The sequence below is a fragment of the Pelodiscus sinensis genome, chromosome 1, assembly GCF_052426305.1.
Source record: "Pelodiscus sinensis isolate ZL-2025 chromosome 1, ASM5242630v1, whole genome shotgun sequence".
In the NCBI taxonomy this organism is placed as follows: domain Eukaryota; kingdom Metazoa; phylum Chordata; order Testudines; family Trionychidae; genus Pelodiscus; species Pelodiscus sinensis.
This window is the reverse complement of record NC_143052.1, coordinates 44,526,863-44,552,881: the sequence shown is the minus strand read 5'-3', so window position 1 is coordinate 44,552,881 and position 26,019 is coordinate 44,526,863. Positions and strand designations below refer to the sequence as shown.

Below are 26,019 nucleotides of genomic sequence, written 5' to 3'. Positions count from 1 at the left end.
CCCCTGGAAGCATAGCTCCTTCAGGAGCCATGTGGCAGACCTCTTTTGTATTTGCTTCATAGAGTGGAATCTGCAGAAGGGTAATACAGTACTTCAATGGGATTTTCAAACAGCTCTGTTGATGGAACAGGGAATGATGTCACACAGATTCTAGTCCCATTCTGACTGAGCAATGTTTGACACAGGCCTGGCACAGGTATCAATGATTACAGAAGGTGTAAAGCTGTGGAGAATCTGGTAATAAGTCTCTTCCTGGCCTTTGCAGACATAATAGCTACCCAGCCTATGAATTGCACCTCCTCCCTTTGCCTTCTTTCTTCCCCTGAAGCAGCATTCCTGAGGACGTGTTATAATTTGCTGGGATATGGTCCTCAGGAGGTAGCCAGTAAAGATATTGTCAGAAGCTGTGAATCCTTCAGCAGTGTATGTTTCTTTTGTTTTTTTCCACTGTTTGAATTTTTGGACTCCTTAATTCAACCATGATTTTAACGTCCCTTTTATAGGTGACTGCAAATGAAGAGGAAAATTGTGTATCTTTTTGTCTTACTTACGTTAAGGCCTGATTTTGTATCAGTAGAAGGGCATGAAAGGTTTGTAACATAGGAAAGTGTGCCAATCATATCACAAATTCTGATTCATACGTCTCCACAGGTATCCACCATGAGGTGGCATCACTCAACATGAAACTCACACGGCAGGGGGCATAAAATAAAAGGAAGTTTTACAATTGGTGCAGCAGATAGAGAGTAACATTTCTGTGCTTGCTACAAAGTAATGTTGGCCAGTAGGACTTAAATTAAACAGCATTAAATAGCATTAAAAGAGAATACAGTTATCAAAACCACAAGCTAACAACAGTTGGGTTTCTGGTTTGCAAACTCAAGTGGGTCAGAATCTTATATGACCACCTTACCATTCAGAAAGTGTCAATGATTTAATAATGGGTGGCATTTAAACATCTTTGTCAAGTGTTTAGCATACTAGACTCTGAAAACCTGAGTTCTATTCCTGTCTCTATCACTAAGCTGCTGGGTGACCAGAATAAGTCATTCACTTCAGCGTGCAGCAGTTTTCAACTCTGTAAAAATGGGGATTATGATATACATTCTTATTTGTCAAATTCTTTGAGAGCTCTGGAGGAGAGGTCTATAAGGAGCTAAATTTTATCATCACCACATTAAAAAGTCTTTCTTAAGCAAGGTTTCTGACGTGTAAGGGCTCAAATTTCCACTAAGGAACTCCTGAAATATTGTTGGCTGGGGCATCAGAGGGAAGGGTGCAGCAGAGATATGCAGTGTGAGCTCCGTGTCTGCTGTCATCTGTGGATGTGGTTGAGGGACAGGAATAAATGGGCCATAAGGAGATAGTGGAGTCAGACACTGAAGGGAGGAGGCGGGTACTGACTTTGAAAGAAGACACAGGCTTTTTAATAAAAAGCAGGGGGCAATACCAAATGTATGGAGTTGGAAGGAATGGTAGTGCTTCTGAGGACAAGAGACAGCTCAAAGTGAAGAGTTCCCTGGTCCATTAGTGGAGGCAGGGATGGGCTGTGAGGAGGCATGCAGTGTATCCGTAGTACTTCTGAATTTCAGTGTAAACTGTAGTTAGGTATGTGGGAAAACAATTAAAGCCTGCTTTAAACAAAATACTAAAGGCATCTGCCAGTGCTGCTGCAGGGAAATTACCTTCCATTGCAAGAGAGAGATTTTATAGGAGGGATCTGTTTAGAATGTCCTCTGATGGTAAGCACACAAGAACATTAAATACATCGTTATTGCTTGAGCACTGGGAGTGTGTGAAATGGTGTCCAGTCAGAGGAAGACATAATCCTTACCCAGAACCACTAAAAATCTATATTAGAAAGGAATGGACACAAACTGAAAGGAGACAGTGATTCCAAATTAAGGCTCAGATCCTGAGTGTAGCTCTGGATCTGGTCCAAAAGCTTTCTGTCTGTCTGTCCTTAATTCACCCTGATGGGTTTACAGCATATTGGAAGATCACGTGTCCTTGTGCAAGGCTGATAGAAGAGTAGCTCCCATGCTGATTCCTTTGCATTACGTACATAACATGGAAAAGAGTAGGGGATGATTGGCTCAGTTACCTCTGATGTTATCACATACTAGGCAGGAGAGTAGGAGAGAGACCCAGTGTTCAAAGCAAGAGCCATATGTGGGGTGGATTGGAGGAGGAGGGTGGGGGAGTGAGAAGTAGAGCAGCCACAAAGAGCAATCTGAGGAGAGATGATGTCTAATAGTTACTGTTTATTTCATAGGAAGTGTAGCTGAGAAAAGGAAAGATGGAAGAAAAAAACAGAATCGGGGAGAGAGGAAGGGCTATTATTAAGGCAATGTTTCACAGATCATGTCAGACTCACTGTGCTAGACTAATATGCTATAAAAATACTACAAGGACAGGAGGAGGATCTATTACACGTTTATGTAACATAATTCCTCTGACCTGATCATTTCCTGTTTATTCTTGTTCCTTTATGCATGTGATCGCAATTTATCATTTGAATATTCTAACATCTAAAATATATTAAAGATATCTGGAAGACTTATGTAGTATTGTACACATATTTTAGCATATCTCATTATCAGTTAGGCTTAGTCCACTCATTAGGATGTGTCTTCTGTAATAAAAACAGAAGAGTGACAGTGATCTAAAATAGTTTATACTTGTCACTGCTGCAAAGAATTTTACACTTGAGCCAAGTGTAACATAAAGCTACATCCTGTGATTGGGGAAGAGACTGCAGTGAGAGTAACTTTCCAAATCTATAAACAACTTGAAGCATCTTGAATGGTATTTCTTAATACCAGAAATCTGTCCTTTTTTCAGCATAGCTTCTTAATAAAGACTGATGACACTTCATTTGTATAGCACTTCCAGTAAACTTACAAAACTAGACAAAATGTAGTCTCCAAAATAGAATGTTTTCAAATGTCAACTTAAATTTCATGTACTTGCCAAAAGATAATAACCCTGATTTAAAGCCCTCTAAATAGAAATAGTTCTCACAGGGAGAAAATCCAGTTTAATAAAGTAACTTTCCTTATCCTTTTGCAAAACAGCAGCTAAGAAATTCTAGATACAGTCACTGTTTTTCCATGCAGAACATGCTATTTTTATGTACCCGTGTGACTCTCACAGCATTTGTAGTCCTCCCTCCCCCAGCATATTGCTGAACATACAGAGCATGTTACTCAAAACTCCATAGACTCCCATTGGTATTGACATTCTGACATATCTGGGTCTCATGAACAGTGAAACTGTCAGCCAATAGGGGAGGTTAACGAGTAGGGGAAACAGAACTTTCATAGGCGCAGGCTCTAGATTAATGGACAGCCAACAGGTGTGAGGGAGAGGGGACCAATGAAGGGGGCAATTGCTCTGGGGCCCTGCAATTCAAAAGGGCCCTGTTCACCACTGCTGCTACACTCAGTGACTGGAGCCCTGGGCCCTTTAAATCACCACCAAAGCACCATGTGGTGCTCTTTGGGTGGCACTGAGGGCTGTGTGGGGTGGGGGGAAGGGCAGTGCTGGCCACCCCAGCTTATTTGCCCCTTCTATCCAAGGACCTGCCCTTTCTGGGACTGCAGAGTCGAGCCCCTATCCCCACACCTTGCCCAGGGGCCCTGCAATTCTGTTGCCTCTCCTTACCTGCAAGGTGTTAGAGTGAGCACAGAATGAATTCCTTCCAAAACAAAATGCTGGACTCACCATATAAGTGTAAAAACTTAAAAAACAACCAATAGTCTTAAATAGCACCTTAAAGACTAACAAAACATATAGATGGTGGTATGAGCTTTCGTGGACACAGCCCACTTCTTCAGATGACAGGAATGTTGGAAGTCCAGATACAAGAATAAATAAGGGAAAGGGGAAGAGGGAGAGGAGGAAAAAAAGAGAAAAATGGAGGGGAGGAAAAAGAGGCAGTGAGTAGATGGTTCAAATATAGCTACAAGAGGCTGATAAGAATTGTTCTTAACAGTCCCTTGTAACTATTTGAACTATCTTCTCACTATCTCTCTTTTTCTTCCTCCTCTTCCCTTTTTTCTTCTCCCTCCCCCTCCTGTATCCTGTCTTCTGACGAAGGCCAATGCCAGCTGCCCCAAAAGGAATGAACAGAGCAGGTAATCATCAAGTGATCCATCCCTGTCACTGATTCCCAGCTTCTGGGCTTGAGACACCATCACTGCCATCTTGGCTAATAGCTATTGATTGACTATACCTCATGAATATATCTAGTTCTTTTTTGAATCTCTGTGATAGTCTTGGCCTTCACAGCATCCTCTGGCAAGGAGTTCCACAAGGTGACTGGTTCATATTCTGGCATGTCTGGCTGCTTGCAGAATAGAGTTGCTGCCTAATGTCCACCTGCATCCTCTTCCAGCTCAGCAGCCTCCTCCCCTGAACCATCCTGAGTATCACTCTCCTATTGTACCACCTGGGAAGACTCCAGTCCCAACCTCTCTTTTCATCTGAGCATCCACATCCCCATCAGGCTGCTCTCTCTCCTTCTGCATGCTGCCTGTCAGACTTGACATCCGTGGTAGTGGGTAAAAGAGCCTTTCCTGGCTCCTCCTTCTGCCCTCTGAGCTTCACTTCCCTGCCCTATAAAAGTTACATATAATGTTATTGTTTAAGCGCTGGCCATATGCTTGTGCAAAACATGAATAGGGACATTGACCTTGCCTTGAGAAGCTCAATCTACAAAGATAAAACATGAGGCTTTTAAGAGCCTCTTGAGTTCTGAGAGATTGCTTGTCTAAATCTTAGCAAACCAGGACCCAGAGGCAGCTGCCACTCTTTCCCTCCTCTCATCTCCATACCAGCAGACGAGGACAGAATTATTTTACTGCATGGCTCTCAGGCTGTTTATACATAGTGAAATGCGGAGCAGTTGTAGAAAACTTTGCATGGCATCTCACGCTCTTGCTTCTGCTCCTTTGGTCTAGTTCTAAGTGAAGATCTTGGGTCCAAAAAGCATTTAACTCTTAAGAACCATCATTTAAGAATTAGATAATTAAATACCTCAATGACCACTTCCATATTCTGGAAAATCTCCATTTGGTTTAGTATCTAAAACAATTACATGGATTTGTAAAAAATAACAACCATGTCCGTAATCCTATCTTATGGGTGTTGTCTTTGCATTGTGTTTTCTATTAGATTGAAGACTCCATTCTTAAGTACTTTGGGAGTCATACAAGAAGAGCAATTGTGTACATTCCTCCTTCCCGAGGTAAAAAAGAACTTCAGCTTTATCAGCGCATCCTAGCTCAATACGGTTATACAGTGGGAGTCCTTGAAGACCGAAAACTGAATATAGGCCTTGGACACGAGGACCACTACCAAGGTAAGAACAATGAGAAATACATTCTTATTGCAGTTTTTTCAGTAATCCACAATTCATTCAAAATATCCACCACTGAATCTAATTTATAAACTTTATAAACCACGTTGACTAGGGACTTTTGACTAGGGGTTCAGAGTCACAATCTAACCTTATCCAGTCACACAGCAGCTTACTTTTCCACACACAGAGACACTCCTTGTATCCAGTGCTTGATTTTTTAACCCCAGCTCTGTTATTCATACTAGCTCAGGAAGTCACTTCTTCTCTGTTCTTGATAGATTCTTGTACCTCCGTCATCACTATAGTATCTGAACCCTTATCTACATTAGGGAATTACTGTGTTTCAGAATAACCCCTCTTATTTAGAAATAATAAGCAGAGAGTCCACACTACTAAGCCCACTATTTTGAAATCGTTACTCCTGCTTTCATTGGGGAATAACGCTTATTTCAAAATAGTTATTTTGAAATAGCATTAATGTTGAAATAGCATTAATGTGAAAGCTTTTAAATTATTTCAGAATAACTACTGCCCAGAATTACTTGAAGCATTTACTCCCCAGAGTTTTCTGGGGCACTAAGTTGAGGTAGCACATCCATAATAACGGAGCCTGCCTTCGACTAATTTCGAGGCTCTCCCATAGCGGGGACACATTATTTCGATTTTGTTATTTTGGGAGTTATTTCAAATTTAGTTGTTTTGAAATAATATCCTAGTGTAGGCATGCCCATAGTGCTTTCCATTGCAACAATAAGTGTCAAAACTAACCTCTGTCAGGTGTGGTTATCACCTCTTATCACCTCCCCAGGAGAACTGTGTGTGCAGTGTAGTTTTTCTCTTTTGGTAGGATTTTTTGTTTGGTTTTTAAATGTGCATGCTGGTCATGTGTGTTAGAGATTGCAAGATCGAAGAAATGTGAATTGCATGTGGCGTGAATGGTGGGCGGTTTTGTGCCTGAGGGGTTGACAGTCAAAGTCTTCAGCCTGGACATTTCTATGGTCTTTTAGGTGTGTGGGACCCAGGCCATTGATGGCCTTCAAGATAAGGATCAAGATTTTAGTCTTCAATCTGTATTTTGTAGGAAGCCAGAGTAGCAGCTGGAGAAAATTGATAAAAAGAGACAGCCCAGCACTTTGTCAATGGAAGAAAATGACAGTTCTGATATTTTTTTATTATGTGGCTTGTTGTTCCTTATTGTAAAGAATAATTATATTCATGTCATTCATACTTGCTGAAACTTCCTGTGGTTATTAAATCCCTCAGTGTTACTTTATTATTTAATGAATCTCAATTGTGTTTGTTTAAACTTTCATAACATGAAAATTATTCTGTATGTTGTGTGGGGCTTCTCAAAACTCACTGTATTTAACACAGGAAATTTCCTCTTTTTTTAGTTTTAGTGAGAAGTTTTAAAGCTGTTTTTAGAAAGCAAGGTGTGTACATTTTCCCTGGTGAGTCACCTCATGCATCAAAATATGAAGCACTGTCCATGCTTCTCTTTAAAAAAAAACAAAAAAACTGTTTTCTCATCTGTCATCTCCCACTCACTATCTGCCATCAATACACATCACTTCAGTGACAAGACACAACCCTTCTGCAGCCCGCACTGATGCCAGATGGATTTAGCTACAATGAGATGTGCAGTACAGCCAACATGCCATTCTCTGGGGATCATGTACAGCACATCTATGACATACTTTTTTTGGCTTAACTGGCAGAGGGAGCGCAGGATTCACTTAAAACATCTCACTTTGCCAAATTGTGCTGTGGTGGCCACTAGTTAATTCAGGGTTAAATTTCTGCAGTTGAGGTTTGTAACTGGTAAACAGATTGTCTGCAGATTTCAGATTTCTGTAGAGATTTATATTTTTACAGCCTTTGCCAATAATCCCTTCACTATTTTTTCCAGTAATGGGAATAAAAATAGCAAAAGCATTTTATACACTTCTATCACCATCTAGACTTACCTGCTAGCTGTATAGAATAAAAGGAACAAACCACAGTTTAATATAAACATCCTTCTAATTCCATTACAGAACACCATAGATTGTTTTAACTGCTTCCAGGATTGAATACATTCCTAGCTTTAAGGTAATGGTATTTTTAAAAAAAAAAAAAAAAAAAAAGGAAAATAATGTATTTGCATTCCAAACAGATGACCTTTTGCTCAAGCCGATGAAATTATAATTGGAATTATTTTTCTCTTGCTTATGTTTTCTAGTATTTTGTGTTGTGTAGTACTGTACACTGTATTCTGGAGAAGGCTATTTTGAATTATATTGTGTCGTAACATTTTCTTAACCAGACTGCTATACTTTATTAAAATATGTTCCTTGGAGGCACTATTAAAAAGATACAGATAATAGACTGAGAAATATATATCACAAATACTGTGGAAAAAATCTGTAAAACGAATTACTCCTCATTGCCTGTAATAATTTAGTACCTTAGTCTGGTGTTTTTAATTTTGTGCAGCTTCAGATTTTAAAAGTCTGTCTTGTTCATGTATCTTTCAAAGTTCAGACTGATTTCTTAAGGATTTGTTTATGCTGGCTGTGAGCCAAAGGGCCTAGCTGAAGTCATATGGAGAAAAATTACTTCAAAACATTCTTACCTTTCTGTGTGGATTAATAATTAATTTTGGGGCAGATTATATTCCCATGTGAAGTTCAAGTACCGCTGACAAACTGGAACTCCATAAGGGCCAGAGTTCTTTTCACTAACCAAGTGGCAGTCACCACTCCAGCTCCCTGTCTACTTCCTATAAAAGATAGCAAAACGGATTCTTTTTGTGGAAATTGTTGGCTTTTTGTCAAAAAGTCAAAATGTCTTTGGCAATTATACAATATCTGAGTTTTGGACAACATTTTTCAGGTTTGAAATGATTTCAGATGAAAAATCTGTCAGATACTGCTTTCCGCAAAAAATGCTCATTTAGTCAAACCCCCACATTTCTATTGAAAAAAAATTTTATGTCAGAATTTTTCAGTCAGCCCTGCTTCTCTAGCTTCATGGAGAGTGAATAGCCAGTGATCCATGAAGTTAGGAGTCCACCATTTTGTTCCTGCCCGTGAACTGCTTAAAATCTTTCTGTACCAGCCCAGCATGAGCCCCTACAAACGTAAAGGATACACATTTTCTGAGTAAGCTCCTGCCTTATTGCTGCTCTCGTTCCATATGGCTCTGTGGCTGCTGAGGAGGGACAGAATTTGCCATCTGATTTCCAATGGTATGTTAGAGTTTTGTTCAATGTGTCTAACACAATGGGCTTCCCCTTCCTGGCCTGTCAATCGGGCACATGGTAGTCTCTGTACTGAACTTTTCATTGTAACCAGATCTCCTCCCTTAGGCAAGTTACCTCAGTTACTAATTGACTCACGCTGGAGAAGCAGACTCTGACTGCAGTGTCACTTTTGACATAGCCTCAAATTGTGTTTAGAACCGGCATCTCACAGCAGCAGGTCTGTAATTTTAAAAACAATGAGCAGTTATGTGGCACCTTCGAGACCAAAAAATATATAATATCATAAACTTTCCTGGGTAAAACCCATTTCATCAGATGAGTTGGAATAGAAATAACAGAATCCAGAGTATATATAACATCAAAATCAGTTACATGCAGTTACCTGTCAATTGTAGGACCAGTGCTAATGATGCTAATTGAGTAAGGATGGATGTGTCCCATTCATAGCTTTTGATATGCAAATATGAATATCAAAGGCAGGGAAAATTGCCTTTATAGTACATTAGCCAGTTAATATCTTTATTGAAGCCCAAATTCATTGTCAACCTCCAGTTCAGCAGTCTACCTCTGTAAGTGGGTGATAAAATTCCTTTGTAGATGAATGGCTACTTTTAAACTCATTATTGAATGATCTCCTACAGGTTTATATGTGTTACTATTCCTGATGTCTGATTTGTGTCCATTAAGCCTTTTTCACAGACAGTCTAATTTGGTCAATATACATCGAAAAGGGGCATTGCTGATATTTAATGGCATATGTTACCTTAGAGGATGAGCCCCTGATGTTATGACTTATGTGGTTAGGTCCTGCAATGGTGGACAAAGTTGGCAATGGGATTTGTCACATTCCTGGGTGAGTATATCTATGGTGTGGTGTGTGGCTGCTATAAAGTATTTGCTTAGGGTTGGGGGGCTGTATGCAGGAGAGGATTGGACTGTCTCCCAAGGTCTATGAAAGTGGGAGAACAGGTGAGTGCTAACAGGGAGTTTAGAGAGGGAGTTCTCCAGCTAAAGGACAAGCAGATACAGGACTCTTTAGGGAAGCGTGTGTTGTTAATGGGGCTTTCTTACTGTATGCTGAGCTTGTATTTGTGAGTGACGGTTGGTGTGTGGTGGTTTTCTAATTCCTCTGTTTGTGAGTGAGGCTTTAGAGAGAGAGTTCTCCAGGTAGAGGAGAAGCAGATACAGGACTCTTGAGGGAAGGGTGTGTTGTGGTTGGGGCTTTCTTGTTGTGTGCTGAGCTTGTGTTTGTGAGTGAGGGTTGGTGTGTGTTTTTGTTGTTGTTGTTTGTTTTTTCCCCTGTGCTTGTGAGTGAGGTTTTTTTTTCACTTCCCCTTTTCCCTCCCCCTCTCCTTTGTGGAGTATGTGCTGTGAGTGGCAGGTGGAAACTGTTGGCTTCTAATTAAAGTTTGAATTCTAGAAGCCTCTGCTGATTGGCTGAGCCTTGGTAGGGGGAAGGACTTTCAGGCAGTCCAGGGGCTTTATAAAACAGTGAGCAAGTGACCAAGTAAGTGCTAACAGAGAGTTTAGAGAGGGAGTTTGGAAGGGTATGAGGTTCTCTTGCCTTTCTTTTTAAATCCTTTCTCCAGGACAGCAGGGATGGATGGTGATAGGTCTGCTGTTGTTACCTGCACAGCATGTGTCATGTTTGTCTTCCTCCTGGAAGAAAGAACGGATTTCATCTGCACTAAGTGCAAGCTGGTTGCCATTTTGGAAGAAAAAATTAGAGGACTGGAGGCCCAAGTGTCGACCCTACGCCCGATCAGAGAGGATGAAGACTTCCTCGATAGAAGGCAGCGTTTTATCCTGCAAGCACGGCAGGTGGAAGAGCCAGAGAGGACAGTATGGGACCAGGAAGAGAACTGGCATCATGTAACTTCTAGAAGGGGAAAAAGGCCAGCACAGGAATCCCCCAGTGCTATAGAAGTAAGTAATTGCTTTCAGGCTCTCTGCACAGGCTCTGCAGTGGTGAATTCTTTGGAAGTGACCTCACAAGGCAGAAACCGCAAGGGAACACCATCTACTGGAAGGCATGGGATGCGTAATCCTAGAGAGGGGTGTTCCACGACCACCCCCCCCAAAAGAAGATGACAGGTGGTGGTGGTCGGGGACTCCTTCCTAAGAGGGACTAAGCCATCAATCTGCCATCCGGACATGGAATCTCGAGAGGTGTGCTGCTTACTGGGATCTCGAATTCAGGATGTGACTGAGAGACTTACCAAACTGATCAAACCTTCGGATCGCTACCCCTTCCTGCTTCTCTACATGGGAAATAACGATACGGCCAAGAATGACCTTGAGCAGGTTATTGTGGATTATGTAGCACTGGGAAGAATGATCCAAGAATTCAGAGAACAAGTGGTGTTCTTGTCCATCCTCCCTGTTGAAGGGAAATGACTGGGCAGGGATCGTTGAATTGAGGAAGTAAATGCGTGGTTGCGCAGGTGGTGTTGCAGAGAGGGCTTTGGTTTCTTCAACCATGGGACACTGTTCCGGGCACAAGGATTGTCAGGAAGAGATGGGATCCACGTAACCCATAGAGGAAGGAGCATCTTGGCAGGCAGGCTTGCAAACCTAGTGAGGAGGGCTTTAAACTAGGTTTGTCAGGGGACGGTGACCAAAAGCCTGAGGGGAGTGTGAAAGTTGGATACTGGAAAGAAATGCAAAGAGGAACGAGCCAGGAAGGAGGACCCCTGATTGGAATGGAGAAGATAGGGCGATCAATTGGTTATCTGAGATGTTTGTACACTAATGCGAGAAGCCTGGCCAACAAACAGGGAGAACTGGAGGCCCTGGCCCAGTCCAAGAAATATGATTTAATTGGGATAACAGAGACTTGGTGGGATGACTCGCATGACTGGAGCGCTGTCATGGAAGGGTATAGACTGTTCAGGAAGAACAGGCAGGGGAGAAAAGTAGGAGGAGTTGCACTATACATAAGAGAGCGCTATGATTGCTCTGAACTCAAGTATATAGAGGGAGAAAAACCTGTTGAGAGTCTATGGGTTAAGTTTAGAGGTGCAAACAACAGCAGTGATGTGGTGGTTGGTATCTACTATAGGCCACTGAATCAGGTGGATGAGGTAGATGAGGCTTTCTTTGGACACCCGAGAGAAGCTTCCAGATAGCAGGCCCTGGTTCTGGTGGGGGACTTTAATCACCCTGACATCTGTTGGGAGACCAATTCGGAAATCCAGGAAGTTTTTGGAGAATGTTGAGGATAACTTCTTGGTACAAGTGCTGAAGGATCTAACCAGGGGCTGTGCGCAGCTTGACCTTCTGCTCACAAACAGGGAGGAACTAATAGGGGAAGCGGAGGTGGGTGACAATCTGGGAAGCAGTGATCATGAGATGGTAGATTTCAGGATCCTGACCAAAGGAAGAAAAGAGAGTAATAAAATACACACCTTGGACTTCAGAAAAGCAGATTTTGACTCCCTCAGACACCTGGGATGCTAACATGAAGGGGAAAGGAGTCCAGGACAGCTGGCAGTATTTTAAAGAAGCCTTATTGAAGGCATAGAAAGAAACCATCCTGATGCGTAGCAAGAGAGGCAAACATGGTAGGAGACCGGATTGGCTTATGGGGAAATTCTTGGTGAACTTAAGCACAAAAAGAAAGCTTACAAAAAATGGAAACTTGGACAAATGACCAGGGAGGGGTTTAAATGTATAGCTCGAGAATGCTGGGGGGTTATCAGGAAGGTGAAAACGCAATTGGAATTGTGACTGGCAAAGGATGTAAAGGATAACAAGAAAGGTTTCTACAGGCATGTTAACAAGAAAGTGATCAGAGAGGTTGTGGGGCCCCTACTAGATGGAGGTAACCTAATGACAGATGATGCGGGGAAAACTGAAGTACTCAATGCATTCTTCGCCTCTGTATTCACGGACAAGGTTGGCTCCCAGACTAATGTGCTAAGTGATACAAGATGGGATGAAGATGGACAGCCCTTGGTGGGTAAAGAACAGGTTAGGAACTATTTAGAAAAGCTATATGTACAAAAATCCATAGGTCTGGACTTAATGCATCAGAGAGTACTGAGGGAGTTGGCAAATGTCATTGAGGAGCCTTTGGCCATTATCTTTGAAAAATCGTGGAGATGGGGAAAGATCCCAGATGACTGGAAAAAGGCCCATATTCCAAAAAGGGAAGAAGGACAATCCAGGGAACTATAGGCTGGTCAGTCTTACCTCGGTTCCTGGAAAAATAGTGGAAGGGATCCTTAAGGAATCTATTTTGAGGCACTTGGAAGAGAGGAAAGTGATTAGGAATAGTCAGCATGGATTCACAAAGGGCAAGTCACGCCTGACCAATCTGATTAGCTTCTATGATGAGGTAACTGGCTCTGTGGACATGGGTAAGTCAGTGGATGTGATATACCTTGACTTTAGCAAGGCTTTTGATATAGTCTCCCCAATATTCTTGCCAGCAAGTTAAGGATAAATGGACGGTAGGATGGATAGAAAGCTGGCTAGAAGGCCAGGCCCAGCGGGTAGTGATCAATGGCTCAATGTCAGGATGGTGGTCGGTTTCTAGCGGAGTGTCCCAAGGTTCGGTTCTAGAAACGGTTTTGTTCAATATCTTTATTAATGACCTGGATGAGGGGATGGACTGCATCCTCAGCAAGTTTGCAGATGACACTAAGCTAGGGGGAGAGGTAGATACACTTGAGGGCAAAGATAGGGTCCAGAGTGACTTAGACAAATTGGAGGATTGGGCCACAAGAAATCTGATGAGGTTCAACAAGGACAAGTGCAGAGTCCTGCACTTGGGATGGAAGAATCCCAAGCATTGTTACAGGCTGGGGACTGAATGGCTAAGCAGCAGTTCTGCAGAAAAGGACCTGGGGGTTACAGTGGATGAGAAGCTGGATATGAGTCAGTGTGCCCTTGTAGCCAAGAAGGCTAATGGCATATTAGGTTGCATTAAGAGGAGCATTGCCAGCAGATCCAGAGATGTCATTATTCTCCTTTATTTGGCTCTGGTGAAGCCACATGTGGAGTATTGTGTCCAGTTTTGGACCCCCCCACTACAAAAAGGATGTGGAAGCATTGGAGAGGGTCCAGCGGAGGGTGACAAAAATAATTAGGGGTCTGGAGCATATGACCTGTGACGAGAGGCTGAGGGAGTTGGGTCTGTTTAGTTGAGTGTGTGTGTGTGGGGGGGGGGGGTTATTTGAGAGCAGCTTTCAACTCTCTGAAGGAAGGTTACAAATAGGATGGAGAAGGGCTGTTCTCAGTAGTGACGGATGGCAGAACAAGGAGCAATGGTCTCAAGTTGGGGTGGGAGAGATCCAAGTTGGATATTAGGAAAAACTATTTCACTAGGAGAGTGGTGAAGCACTGGAATGGATTACCTAGAGAGGTGGTGGAGTCTCCATCCCTAGCGGTGTTTAAGTCTCGGTTTGACAAAGCCCTGGCTAGGTTGATTTAGTTGGGATTGGTCCTGCCTAGAGCAGGGAGCTGGACTTGATGACCTTCTGAGGTCTTTTCCAGTTCTACAGTTCTATGATTTTCAGGACAGGTTGTAGATTGTCAATGGTGCACTGGAGAGATTTAAGTTGGGGGCTATAGGTGATGACCAGTGGTATTCTGTTGTTTTCCTTGTTGGGCCTGCCTTGAAGTAGGTGACTTCTGGGTAGTTGTCTGGCTCTGTCAAATCTGTTTCCTCACTTCCTGAAGTGGATATTTAAGTTTTAAGAATGCTTGATAAAGCTCTTGTAAGTGCTTGACTCTGTCTGTGGGACTGGAGAAGATCCGGTTGTATCTTTGGGCTTGGCTGTAGACGATTGTGTGATGTGTCCTGTATGCAAGCTAGTGGCATATAGGTAAGAATAGTGGTCAGTAAGTTTTTGGTATAGGGTTGGGGTTGTGCTTATGTGACCATCATTTATTTATACTGTAGTGTCCAGGAAGTGGATCTCTTGTATGGACTGGTCCAGGCTGAGGCTGTGGAAATTTTTGAAATCCCTGTAGAATTCTTCAAGGGTTTCCTCCCTGTGGGGCCATATGATGATATCATCACTGTAGTGTAAATAGAGGAGGAGTGCTAGGGGATGGGAGCTGAAGAAATGTTGTTCCAGGTCAGCCATAAAAATGTTGGCATATTGTGGGGCCATGTGGCTATCCATAACTGTGCTGCTGACTTGAAGGTATAAATTGTCCCCAAATTGGAAATGGTTATGGTGAGGACAAATTCACATAGCTCAGCCATCAGAAATAGTGTTCCTGGCAGCTTGTTGTCCATCCTAATGTGGAATGTTGGTGTAAAGGGCTTCTGCATCCATGGTGGCCAGGATGGTGTTTTCAGTAGGATTTCTGATGCTCTGTAGTTTCCTCAGGAAGTCAGTGGTGTCTTGAAGATATCTAGGAGTACTGGTAGCATAGGGTCTGAGGAGAGACTCAACGGAGCTGGATAATGTAAGAGTGCCAATGCCTGAGATGATGGGACGACTAGGATTTCCAGGTTTATGGATCTCGTGCAGCAGATAGAATACTCCTGGTCCAGGCTCTGGGGGTGTATGTGTGTAGATTTGGTCTTGAACTTTAGCAGGGAGTTTCTCGAGCAGATGGTGATGTTTCTTCTGGTATTCCTCAATAGGATCAGAGGCCTGTAAAATATTATCTGGATACTCGCTTTACAATACCAAGACAATTAACTGTGGATGCCCCTCACAAAGTAAACCTAAGCTATGGCTTAGTGTAAATACGTTTCCGTGGAATGCTACGGCAAGGTGTTTACACTATAGCCATGGCTTCAGTTTACTTTTCACCTGTCCATAGCAGGTGAAATTCTAGCCGTTTTTGGAATGATTGCTATCGTTCATATATTGACTTTCTTTTTTGTTTATTTATTGCCCTGAAAGACAAATATTAACTTGAGCTTTGCTTTGATAGATATTTACCTCTTGGGTCAATGAATCTTGATTTTCATTGCAAACAAAATCAATTTTTGCTTCATATTTTATTTATTCATTTGGGGTAATTCAGTGGAGATTCTACACCGTATATATCGTCACAATTTCCATGTTGCAAATTGTGTTAGGTCTGCAGTGTTTCTTCTTTTCTAACTTTGGCTTTCCAATGAACTTGTAGTTCTTCCTTGTATTTTCTTCCATTTCAAGAAAACCCTCAGTGGCCATGTAGAGCAACTTTGTACACAAACTCTGCTGCTAGCAGTCCACGCTGTGGAAGATCAGGCCTGGTGCTGATGGTGGAAGTGATGAAATTGTGAAATTTCCACAATTTTGGTCTGCCCCCTTTCTTATCTGAAGCCATGGAGGTCATTGTGGCTATGAGGTAGCAGTAATTCCCCATCTCTCTTTATTATATTATTTATCCCGCTATCAACATTATTACCATTGTGTGGTTGGCAAATGTTATTGTTTCCATTATACAAATGGAGACTCTAGGACAAAAGCTAAAACTTGACTGATGCCACAGAAGTCGTCGTGAGAACTGGGATTAAAATTCATGTTCTTTCTCTACATCTCGATCTTAGTCTTCTAGATTGCTTCTCATGCTACTGAGCTTTGCTTACTTGGGATCTTGGGCCACCTGAACTGCTCAGCAGAGGAACCAGCTTATGCAAACATCTGGCCAGCAGCAGGGAGAAATCTTGTAAAAGCACTAGCTTCATCAGCATGACCAGTGCAGTACAGGTTGAACTTCTCTCGTCCCAGACTCCCTAGTCCAGCAACATCTATAGTCTAGCAGGACCACAGATGTTGCTAGAACAGAAAGCTCCAGCCGCAGAGATTGGGAGTGGCTGAGATGGAGGATCAGTAACCTGGGGATAGAGAGCCGCAGGAGCAGCTCCCCAACCCCGCTCTATGGGGCAACAGCAGATCCTGGTGTTCCCTGTTCCCTCCTCCATGGGGAACCCCAGGAGCAACAGCTGCCATCATATTCCCTGAGCCGGGGGCAGGGAGCAGAGCCCTGGGAGCAAACTGGGGGCAGCAGACCCAGGCATGTGAGCCAGAGGAGGTCAGGCCTTTTGGTTTTCCCAGGGCATCATCCAGGAAGGGAGCCCTAGGAGAGCCCAGATGCCTCATCTCCCCTAGTCCGGCAAATTTCTTTGCTTGGGATCACTCTGGTCCCAAGGGTGCCAGACCAGGGAGGGTCAACTTGTACTTCCTTTGCAGCAGCTGCTGAGTCTGGCAAGAGAAATATAGCTGTGGGTTTCACAAGCCCCCAAGACCATCCCATGGTGGCTATCAGTGAACCACGAATAACCCATATCCAGTTCCCTACCATAGTACTCACTTTACATTTTCAAGGCTGTGTCAACAGCAAGAGAGCTAGGAATTTAATTTCTTAAGCAGAAACTGACATTAGAACTGAGGAGGGTAGGGAAAACACAGTGGTTTCTAAAAGAGATACAGCTGATTTCTAGGACTGTGAATGAACTAGCTATGATTTAGTACTTGGTATATAGACAAAAAAGGACCAATATACAGCTTTCTTCTAAAGCCAAATACATTAAGGGATCAAATCCAAAGGCAAGTGGTTCTGGAGGCCATATGGAAAGCTCCTCCACATGCTCCCATCCTTTTCCCAAATTGGCAGCAGTTTCCACACATTAACAATGCATTTTGGTACTGCAACTGCAGATTGGGTGTAGCTGGCCAGAATGGAAGTAGCCAGAATGCAAATGGTTTGTGAATGTTTTTCTGAAACAGGAACCATTTCAGCATGAAAACAGGCCTAAAATAGTACCAAGAGTAGAAGAAACATGGGCATAGAATAGATTAAAAGGATTTGAATTACCTCGTGGGCTCAGAATACATCACTGTCAGTAGGCAGGATTGACTGAAATCTTCACTTTTTATTTAAATTGTTCATAGTATTGTTCAGAATAACGTTTTACTAATGAACAATCCAGCCACCAATCCGTTTTTGTGAAATCTGATTAATTTTAGCAAACAATTGTAAAGAAAAGGTCCATTGGAAAATGACTGTAAACATCTGGTTGCCATTTACAAAGACTAACCCACTTAAGGAAGTAGTTTAGTTTTTTTGGAACAGGAATGAGAGACTGGATTTTTTTGTTCTTTTGGTATAGTGGAGGGTAAAGGAAACATCAGAGCTAAAGAGGTCACTAGAAGCTCAACTTTTATAAATAAGAAAATATCTGAGAGAATTAAAGTGAATTGAACTCAAGTTCTAGCAATGTAAACAACCTTGTTGAGGTAAGGTTAAATAAACATGCCAAACATGCCAATAAAAGCACACACTCTCTTCTATCATACAAGAATGAGTCATTTTAATATTGTGCAAAATAATGACAATGAAGTTAGCCACAAAGTGACTCTATGTGTGTGCATGATTGTCTAAATAAATAAAAATCTCATAAGGTTTCTGGGAAAATATTTTTTTCTCAAAAGCATTGCAGGTTCAGTTAACTAATGGCTTAAAAGCGTATCTGCTAGTGTACAAAATACATTAGTTTCTTAAAGCAAAATATCCGTTGTGCATTCCTGACAAAGATTTGTCAAATAAAAACATACATTTCAAATGTATAATCTTCTTCTGTCTTTCAGAAAAGGCTCATGGAGCTATAATAACATCCATCAGATCTTACCAAATTACGAACATATTTAAGGGTTTGGTACATTTGCTTCACTTCATTATAATGAAAGCTCAGTATTATTTGAGGAAAAATGTAATTAAAACCATAAAATAATGTTTTGTCACTTTTAAGTCACTTTTAATATTGCTGCTGGTCTGTTTGATGCTCTCCTGTTCGCTGCTTGTCTGTTCGCTAACTACTATTAAGTGTGAGTCTGATCCCACACTACTTATGCTAGTGTAAGTATTGCCACTGAGTTTAGTAGGAGACAGGTAAGTCCCTAAAATACCAATATAAAAACTGTCTGATGGGATTCTGCAGTATCATGCTATTTATACTAGCATACTGTGTACTTTTCAAAAGCACATTCATTTTCCTTGCTTATTATGAACAGAACATGCTGTCCTTTCTTTAACCACACTGAAAACATTTCTGTAGATCATTGTTGAAATAGGGTGAAAAAAACCCTCTGTAAAATAGTAATTTTTAAAAAAATAAGATGAGACAGTGGCCATAAAAAAGGCTTGATTTTGGAAGTATGAGAATATTGCATTTTACCAGTGAAAAATAACATAGTTACAATAACAATGTATATTTCCTGGAATATAAATTCCAAAGTTAATCACATGCATGAGTGCATCCCGGAGCTGATACTGTAATAATTTCTATGATGAGTTATAGCTTAAAAACAATTACAGTTTTTTATCTGTGTGAATATTCCACCTAAAATTAATACTTAAATAAATTAGGCCATGTTAGCAGAATATGAAAAACAACATTGTCCAGGCTGTAAAGCAAGTAAACATATGGGGGCCATGTTGTGTGACTCCCTTGAAATTAATTGAATTATACTAGGGATAAATTAGGCCCAGATGGTGTAAATACATGTGACCTACAATGTGCTATTTATGTGAAAGCCTTGTAAAGGGAGTAAAGATGAATTTAATAAATGTAGCAATATGGTAAGAAAGTTGCAACAAAACATAACCTACTAAAATAGCACAGGGCTTCAGTGACATGTGTTGGGATACATGCTGTTCAACATAGTTATAAATGATCTGGAAAAAGGGGAGCACAGCGAGGTGGTAAAATTTGCAGATAGTACAAAATTATTCAAGCTAGATCCAATGCTGATTGTGAAGAGTTACAAAAGGAATTTATTAAATTTGATGACTGGATGACAAAGTGGAAGGTGAAATTAAATGCTAATAAATGCAAAGTAATGCACATTGGAAAAAATAATCCCACTTATATATACAAAATGATTTGGTCACAATTAGTGATTACCATTCAAGAAAGAGTTATTTTATATAGTTCTCCGAAAACATTGGTTCAATGTGCAATGGCAGTCAAAAAGCTAACAGAATATTAGAAGCCATGTGGAAAGGGATAGATAATAAAAAAAGAAAACATCATAATGCCATTCTGTACATTCATGGTACATCCCCACCTTGAATACTGCATGCAGTGCTGGTCACCCCATCTCAAAGAAAGATGTATTAGAAAAGGAGTAGAGAAGAGCAACAAAAACGATTAGAGGTATGAAACAGCTTCAATACAAAAGGAAATCAAAAAGACTGGGGACTGTTAATCTTAGAAATGAGATAGCTTAAGTGGAAATATGATAAATGCATATAAAATTATTAATGATGTGGAGAAAATGAATAGGGAGATGTTAGTTACTCTTGCAATTAACATAAGGAACATTAATAGGAAGCAGGTTGAAAGCAAGAAAGAAAGAACTTCACACGACACACAATCCGACAAACTCTTTGACAGAGATGTTGTGAAGATCAAAAGTACAGGACACCCTCATGATTTCTGTAATTGCTATTTGTAGTTCCACATATTCATGTATGTTTCCCATCCTGACCTGAGGGGAGTGTCAGTGAGTTCCCCCTGGCTTCTGGCAGCTGCAGTGAATTTCCTAGCTTCTGGGCCCCATGTTGAGTTCCTCATGGCTCCTGGCCCTTGTGGTGAGTTCAGGAATTGCGGGAATTAAAACAAGTAGTATATAGATTCATGGAGACTAGTTCCACCTATGGCTATTAGCCAAGGTGGCGAGGGTCATAGCTCCATGTTCTGGGTATCCCGAAACAGTAAACCTCCAACTGCCCAAAAGCATCTGACATTGGCCACTGTCAGAGACAGGCTACTGGGCTAAATGGACCATTTGGTGTTTTAAGGTTCTTTTGTAAGAGTATTTTTCAACATTAACCTTATCTTCTATATATTTGAGGGAGTTGGTCTGTCTTTCAGTTTGTCTGTCTGTTTGTTCAAGAACTCCTCCAAACTGTAAGAGCTAGGACCACCAAATTTATATGGCAATGATTAGTAAGCCTTTTAAAACTATCTAAATAACTATATACAAAAGATATTTTATGTTTAATTAACTACAACTTTCACAAACATTTGTTTAAATGAAATGTTCTTTTTTCCCTGTGTTACATAAAGTTGTGGATGAATCTGGCAGATATGTAGCCGTCATTGTTCTGACAGTTAAACTACAGTTCTGTGAATTCTGTTTGGAAAACAAGATATTTGTGTATAATGGGAATGAAAGACAGCATGTTCTTTTCTTAGGAACAAATCACGATGTTTGCTGAATCTCATGTTTCTTTAAAATCTAGGAGATTGATTTGACATGCTTCTAATTGTTAGTACTGCAACATAAAATAAGCAAAAATTAGTCAGATTTCTAGATATTTTGCATCTTATTTGAAAGCATCTCAACCCACTCTTCAATTTTACAAGCACAATTAAGCTATCACTTGGGCCTTTTCAGAAAGTCAGTCCTTCAATATAAAACGAAATGTTCCATTTGCCTTTATAAATCTAGGAGTTATTCTTCCAGAAATGACTGAAAGTTGAGAATGAAAACACATCTCTTTCATCTGGCACTGAAGTGGAAAAGAGAATCAGTGTCTGGAAATTCTGCAGTTGTCCAAATATGAAGAAAATCCACAACAAATAGTATAACATAGATTTGGGTGGTGACCCAAACAGCAGGAGCTAGCAGTCTGACTTGTTGCCTGCACACATCTAGTGAGTTTGAAGATCACCTGATTTACAACATAAATATTATAACCCAGATGAGATATTATAAAGGAAATATTGCCAAATTCAGTTGTTCCTAGCACCATTTGAATCATTGGCAGTTTTCTTATTTATCTTCATAGGAGAAAGATCAATATCTAAGTTTCATTAAAAATTCTTCTAGGATAATTTTACTATAAATACAGAATTCATAGTCTATGGAAAAAGGGTATGTGGAAATAACATTCATAGTGCATAACTTTTGCACAGCCCCCTTCCCTGAAAAGAATTCAGAATGACAAGGAGGGGAGAAAAAATGTATCTAAAAGTATAACTGGGTAATGTAAAAAAAAAAGTAATATAAAAACTGGGGAGTTATCCTTATATTAGCTTACACCTGCTGTTAACACTTTTATGTAGCCTGGGTCTAATAATTTGGCTTAGCTGGGCCTGACTTATCTGTAAAATGGTGCTAATGATACTTGCCTATCTCGCAAGGATATCATGTGACTCAGTGGTTCCCAGCCAATCAAAATATTACCTGCCCACCTAGCCACAACCCAGCCCCTTGCTCTCCAGTGCCTAACACCCTTTAAGCCCCCATCCCTGTGACCCTTTAACCTCTGACCTCTAGAGCCCATGCCAACACCCTCTTGCCCCGTGACCCTATCACACCTTCACCCAACACTCCTTTGACCTTTGACCTCAGCCCACCTCCTCACTTCCCAGAGTGAGACTGCCCCCTCTAGGGAGCGTGGCTGTTACTGCCATGTGGGCAGGGGGAGTGGTTGTTGACAGTGTGCACGCTCCCTCCTCCGTTGGGCTGCCATCTTACCTGTGTGGGAGGGTGGGGGAAGAGGCAGCGAGGAACCTCCTGCTCTGCCTCTTCCTGCCTCAGCACTGCTGCCAGGCAAAATCGGCCACCATAGCTGCCAGAGCTGAGCCGCTGCATATAGCTGGCTTCAGCTTGCGCAGCTGCTGCGGCCCAGCAACCAGTGGTTCATGGGCTGGCACCAATCTGTAGACTGGCATCGGTCCATGCACAGGCGGTTGAGAACCGCTGATATGACTTACATAATTATGTAATATTTATACATTGTTTGTTTATATATAAACAAACAATATTTACACAATCATAACCTAGGGTTGCCACAAACCATTTTATACTATCTTGGCTTCTTGTAAAATGGATAAAGTAGCCAGCTGTTTGTTTTGAAGCAAATCAAAATTAAGAGAATATATATGAATAACCTCCTCCCTTCCCCCCACATCCCGCAAACTGTGGATGTTCCTTATCACTGAAGCAGCTGCTGTACTGTCGGGGAGGTGCAGTTTTCTCATCTCATCTTTCTCTTCTATTTACCATTGAAGTCAGGTGCAAATCATTACCATCACTGACACTAAGATCTAGTGACACGGGGAACATTTTTAAGAGTGGGGGATGCTGAAATTCAGTCCCCTTAAGCCCTCCCCCAGCTGAGGCCAGGAGCAGAGCCCCAGCAGAAGGGTGTCAGATGGGACCTTGTGGGTGGATGGCTGGCAGCCAGGACCCCATCATGCAAGGATGACAACAGAGCCCTTCCTTGCGTGGGCGAGGGGGGGGGGGGGCTGGCAGCAGAGCCAGCTGGTGGTGGAGCCAGCAGATGGCTACTTCAGGTGGGAAGGCAAAAGCTGGAAGCCCAGGGGTGCTGAAGCACTGTCTCCCCCTGCCTCCTACACCACTAATTCCCTCACCTAAGCTAAGATCAAGCCTTTTAATGGCTTGTATGGCTTGTCTACAGTTAAAATGCTACAGCAGTACAGGTATGATGCTGCAGCTGCATTACTTCAGTGTAGACACTCCCTATGCCAATGGGAGGGATTCTCCTGTCAGTGTAGATAATTCATCTCCCCAAGAGGCGCTAGTTAAGTTGACGGAATAACTTTTCTGTCAACCTAGTGCAGTTCTAGGGAACTTAGGTCAGTTTAACTATGCCACTTCAGCAAGTGGATATTCATGAGTAGACTGGGCCTCAGTTCTTCAGATTCCTGTTGTAAGGAAAACTGGAGGGACTCATTTCAGTGCCACTCAAGTAAGTTAATTAATTATGGAGATTGCCTGTCTCCTAGGACTGGAAGGGACCTTGAAAGGTCATGGAGTCCAGTCCCCTGCCTTCACAGCAGGACCAAGTACCATCCCTGACCAATTTTTTTGCCCCAAATGGCCTCCGCAAGGATTGAACTCACAACCCCGGGGTTTAGCAGGCCAATGCTCAAACCACTGAGCTATTCCTCCCTGCCTTACCAGCAGGATCACAGCACAGGGATGGATGGTAGTGCTCTACCTGCCCTGTTGGTTTAGCAAGTTCCAAGCCCTATTGGTTTAGCAAGAGAGGAGAGTGATAATCGTATCAAGTCTCTGGAAAAGCAGTCTGGAGCACTAATCAGGGATCGTCAAAGCTAACCTTATAGCTTGAAAGTGACTACCTGACCTAGAGGTTATCTGCTCAAATGGTTAAAACTTGGCAAAGATTTAAGCAACTGAAAACAAGGTACTGCCAGGAAACTGTCAGGCAGCCTTAACTGTGTTGCTTGTGCGTTATCTCTCAAAAGACAGATGGAATTTGTGTCCTGAAGAAGAAGGCCAAGGGCATGATCCTGCAACATTTCTGCACATGAGTAATCCTTACATGACTTCTGTGGTCTTACTTAGTGAATTATAAGGTGAGCATGTGTTGCAGCATCTGGGTTTAAATCCTAAAATGAAGCATTTTATACCTACATGGATGAAGAGTTTGGGGTGGAAAGCCACCTTTTTAGCTACAGTATAGCATGCTGAATCACTAGTTTCTTTCTGGAGAATAGTGTTTTATTGATAAATGCCATGCAGAAAGTATACTGGGAATGTCAATAAACTAAGAGCATACCATAGTAATCTGAAGGTGCTTAGTGTCGGGACAGAAGTGGAATAGCAGAACTGAGTGTTTCTCTTGCCCTGATGTCTTTGCCAGTGGTGCAGTGTTGTATATTTGCCTTTTATTTGTGATTAAATTCCTCTACAGCTCTCAAAATATTTTTGCATCATCTTAATGTGTCACGGTGAATTCACAGATTAGTCCATGCTAGAAGTTACAGCTCAGAAGAATCATTTGCTAAATATGAAAATTCATGGGTCATGATAACGGTAATGGTTTGGGACAGAGAAGAACTAGCGTCCAAGCCTGAGTCCCTCAGTTGGACTCAGCTGTGGCTTTGCCGGAAGTCCAGAGCAAGAGTCACTATAGAGATGTTCTGCAGCAGGTCAGCTACTGACCTGTGAATCCCCATGCTCTGGGGGAGTAAGTAATCTGTGCTAGTCCTATACTAAGCGCAGTAAGACCTCCTAACACCAGATCAGGTGGGCGGGGGGAACAGGGAGATGTTGGAACCAAGCACCACTCATGATAATCCACAAGTGCAGGAAGAGTTACAGTGAGGGCTTGGCAGAAACCATGCTCCCTGGGAAGTAAGAAGACTCTTTATGCCCTCTTTCTCCATTCCAGGGTGTGCAAAGCAGTTTAGTCTGCAGCATCCAGGTACTTTAGCCTCTTCTAAAGGGTGCTCTCTTTCCAGTAAGAACACTTCAGCCTCGGTTAACAGGTACATAGATGGCGTTTAGAGCTGAGTTAGCTATTTCAGTTGTACTAGAACATTGCCTTATAGAAGGCCATGATGAGTATCAACAAATCAGATGTGAAATCATGAAAGAGAATTGAGCATGGTTAAAGTCTCAGCTGGCACCTGGAATGCTAACAACAATAACTAAAAAACTCATAGTGTTCCCTCAGGCTAATTTCCTAGTTGCCACAACTGAAATAACAACAATCATTTCTTTATGGTCACTGTAGTGAAATTTGAGTTAAAAATGCTGCAGACATCTAATTGCAGGTATCAAATTTAAAGATATTCATTTGGAAAGAAGTTAGAACTTATTCAAGGGGACAGTTCACCTAGGTGTGAAAAAGCTTTTAGGAGGAAATTCTTCAGAAGGAAGATCAAGGACAGAAAACAAAATAAAAAGACTAGGCCAGCAACAGTGGGAAAATCTGCAATTCAACAAACGGCTTTAAAAGTCTTTGTAAAAAAGATTCAGGCAGGCTACCCAAACCAGAAATGGATAATTTTCACTGTACTGAATTCAGTAGAAACTACACTGCGTATTTCTTCAAACTAGGGCTGCCAGGAGTCTGGTTTTTTATAGAAATGTCTGATTGCCAACTTAATTATCCAAGTATGGGAGATTAAGGCAAACAGTTTTTTTATTTATAAAGCACTTCATTTCTTCACTGTATACTGTTATTTTTTGGTGTGTTTGTGGTATAATATCTTCTGATGTTTTTGGTTTGTAGGATGAAAACTTAAACAATTTCAGTTAGTTAACATTATAAAAGTTTTGTTTGTTTTACATTTATTTTGTTTTTAGTAACCCAAATTTAGTAAACAGGTTAGTTTAGTTTGTTTATAATATAATAGGGACCAACTCTTTTATAATACAAACTAAACTTTTGCAATTGTTATATTTACATTCATTTTTACTTGAAGTATATTATTAATATTTTATAGTAAATATAATGCTTAACTGCTAAAATAGATACTTGCAATGTTTCATGAGAAGGTGTGTTGCTTTTCCCTGCTAAACACTTTGAGCAAAAGTGTTAGTAACTTAATTTTTACCAACCTTTTTAAGGCTAACTTGCTTGTGATGCCAATTTCAATTTTGTTAACTGTTTAAAAGCACAAAAGTTAATAATTACTACTTTCCTTTAAAATAATATAAAAGAA

General features: G+C 41.4%; 1 protein-coding gene across 5 annotated transcripts in view; it reads left to right on the top strand.

Moving 5' to 3' along the window:
• The window catches only part of CPED1 (cadherin like and PC-esterase domain containing 1), a 211,074-nt gene that overhangs the window by 13,807 nt on the left and 171,248 nt on the right, over positions 1 to 26,019 (top strand). For 4 of the 5 annotated variants that reach the window (XR_012903743.2, XM_075928925.2, XM_075928905.2 and 1 more), the window contains exon 3: positions 5,179 to 5,365. Coding sequence is in view for 3 of the 5 variants with exons in the window: in XM_075928925.2 (XP_075785040.2) it covers positions 5,179 to 5,365 (187 nt within the window). In the remaining 2 variants the exon portion in view is untranslated. Of the gene's footprint in view, positions 1 to 5,178; positions 5,366 to 26,019 lie in introns of those variants that run through there. The other variant, XM_075928938.2, reaches the window with a different exon arrangement.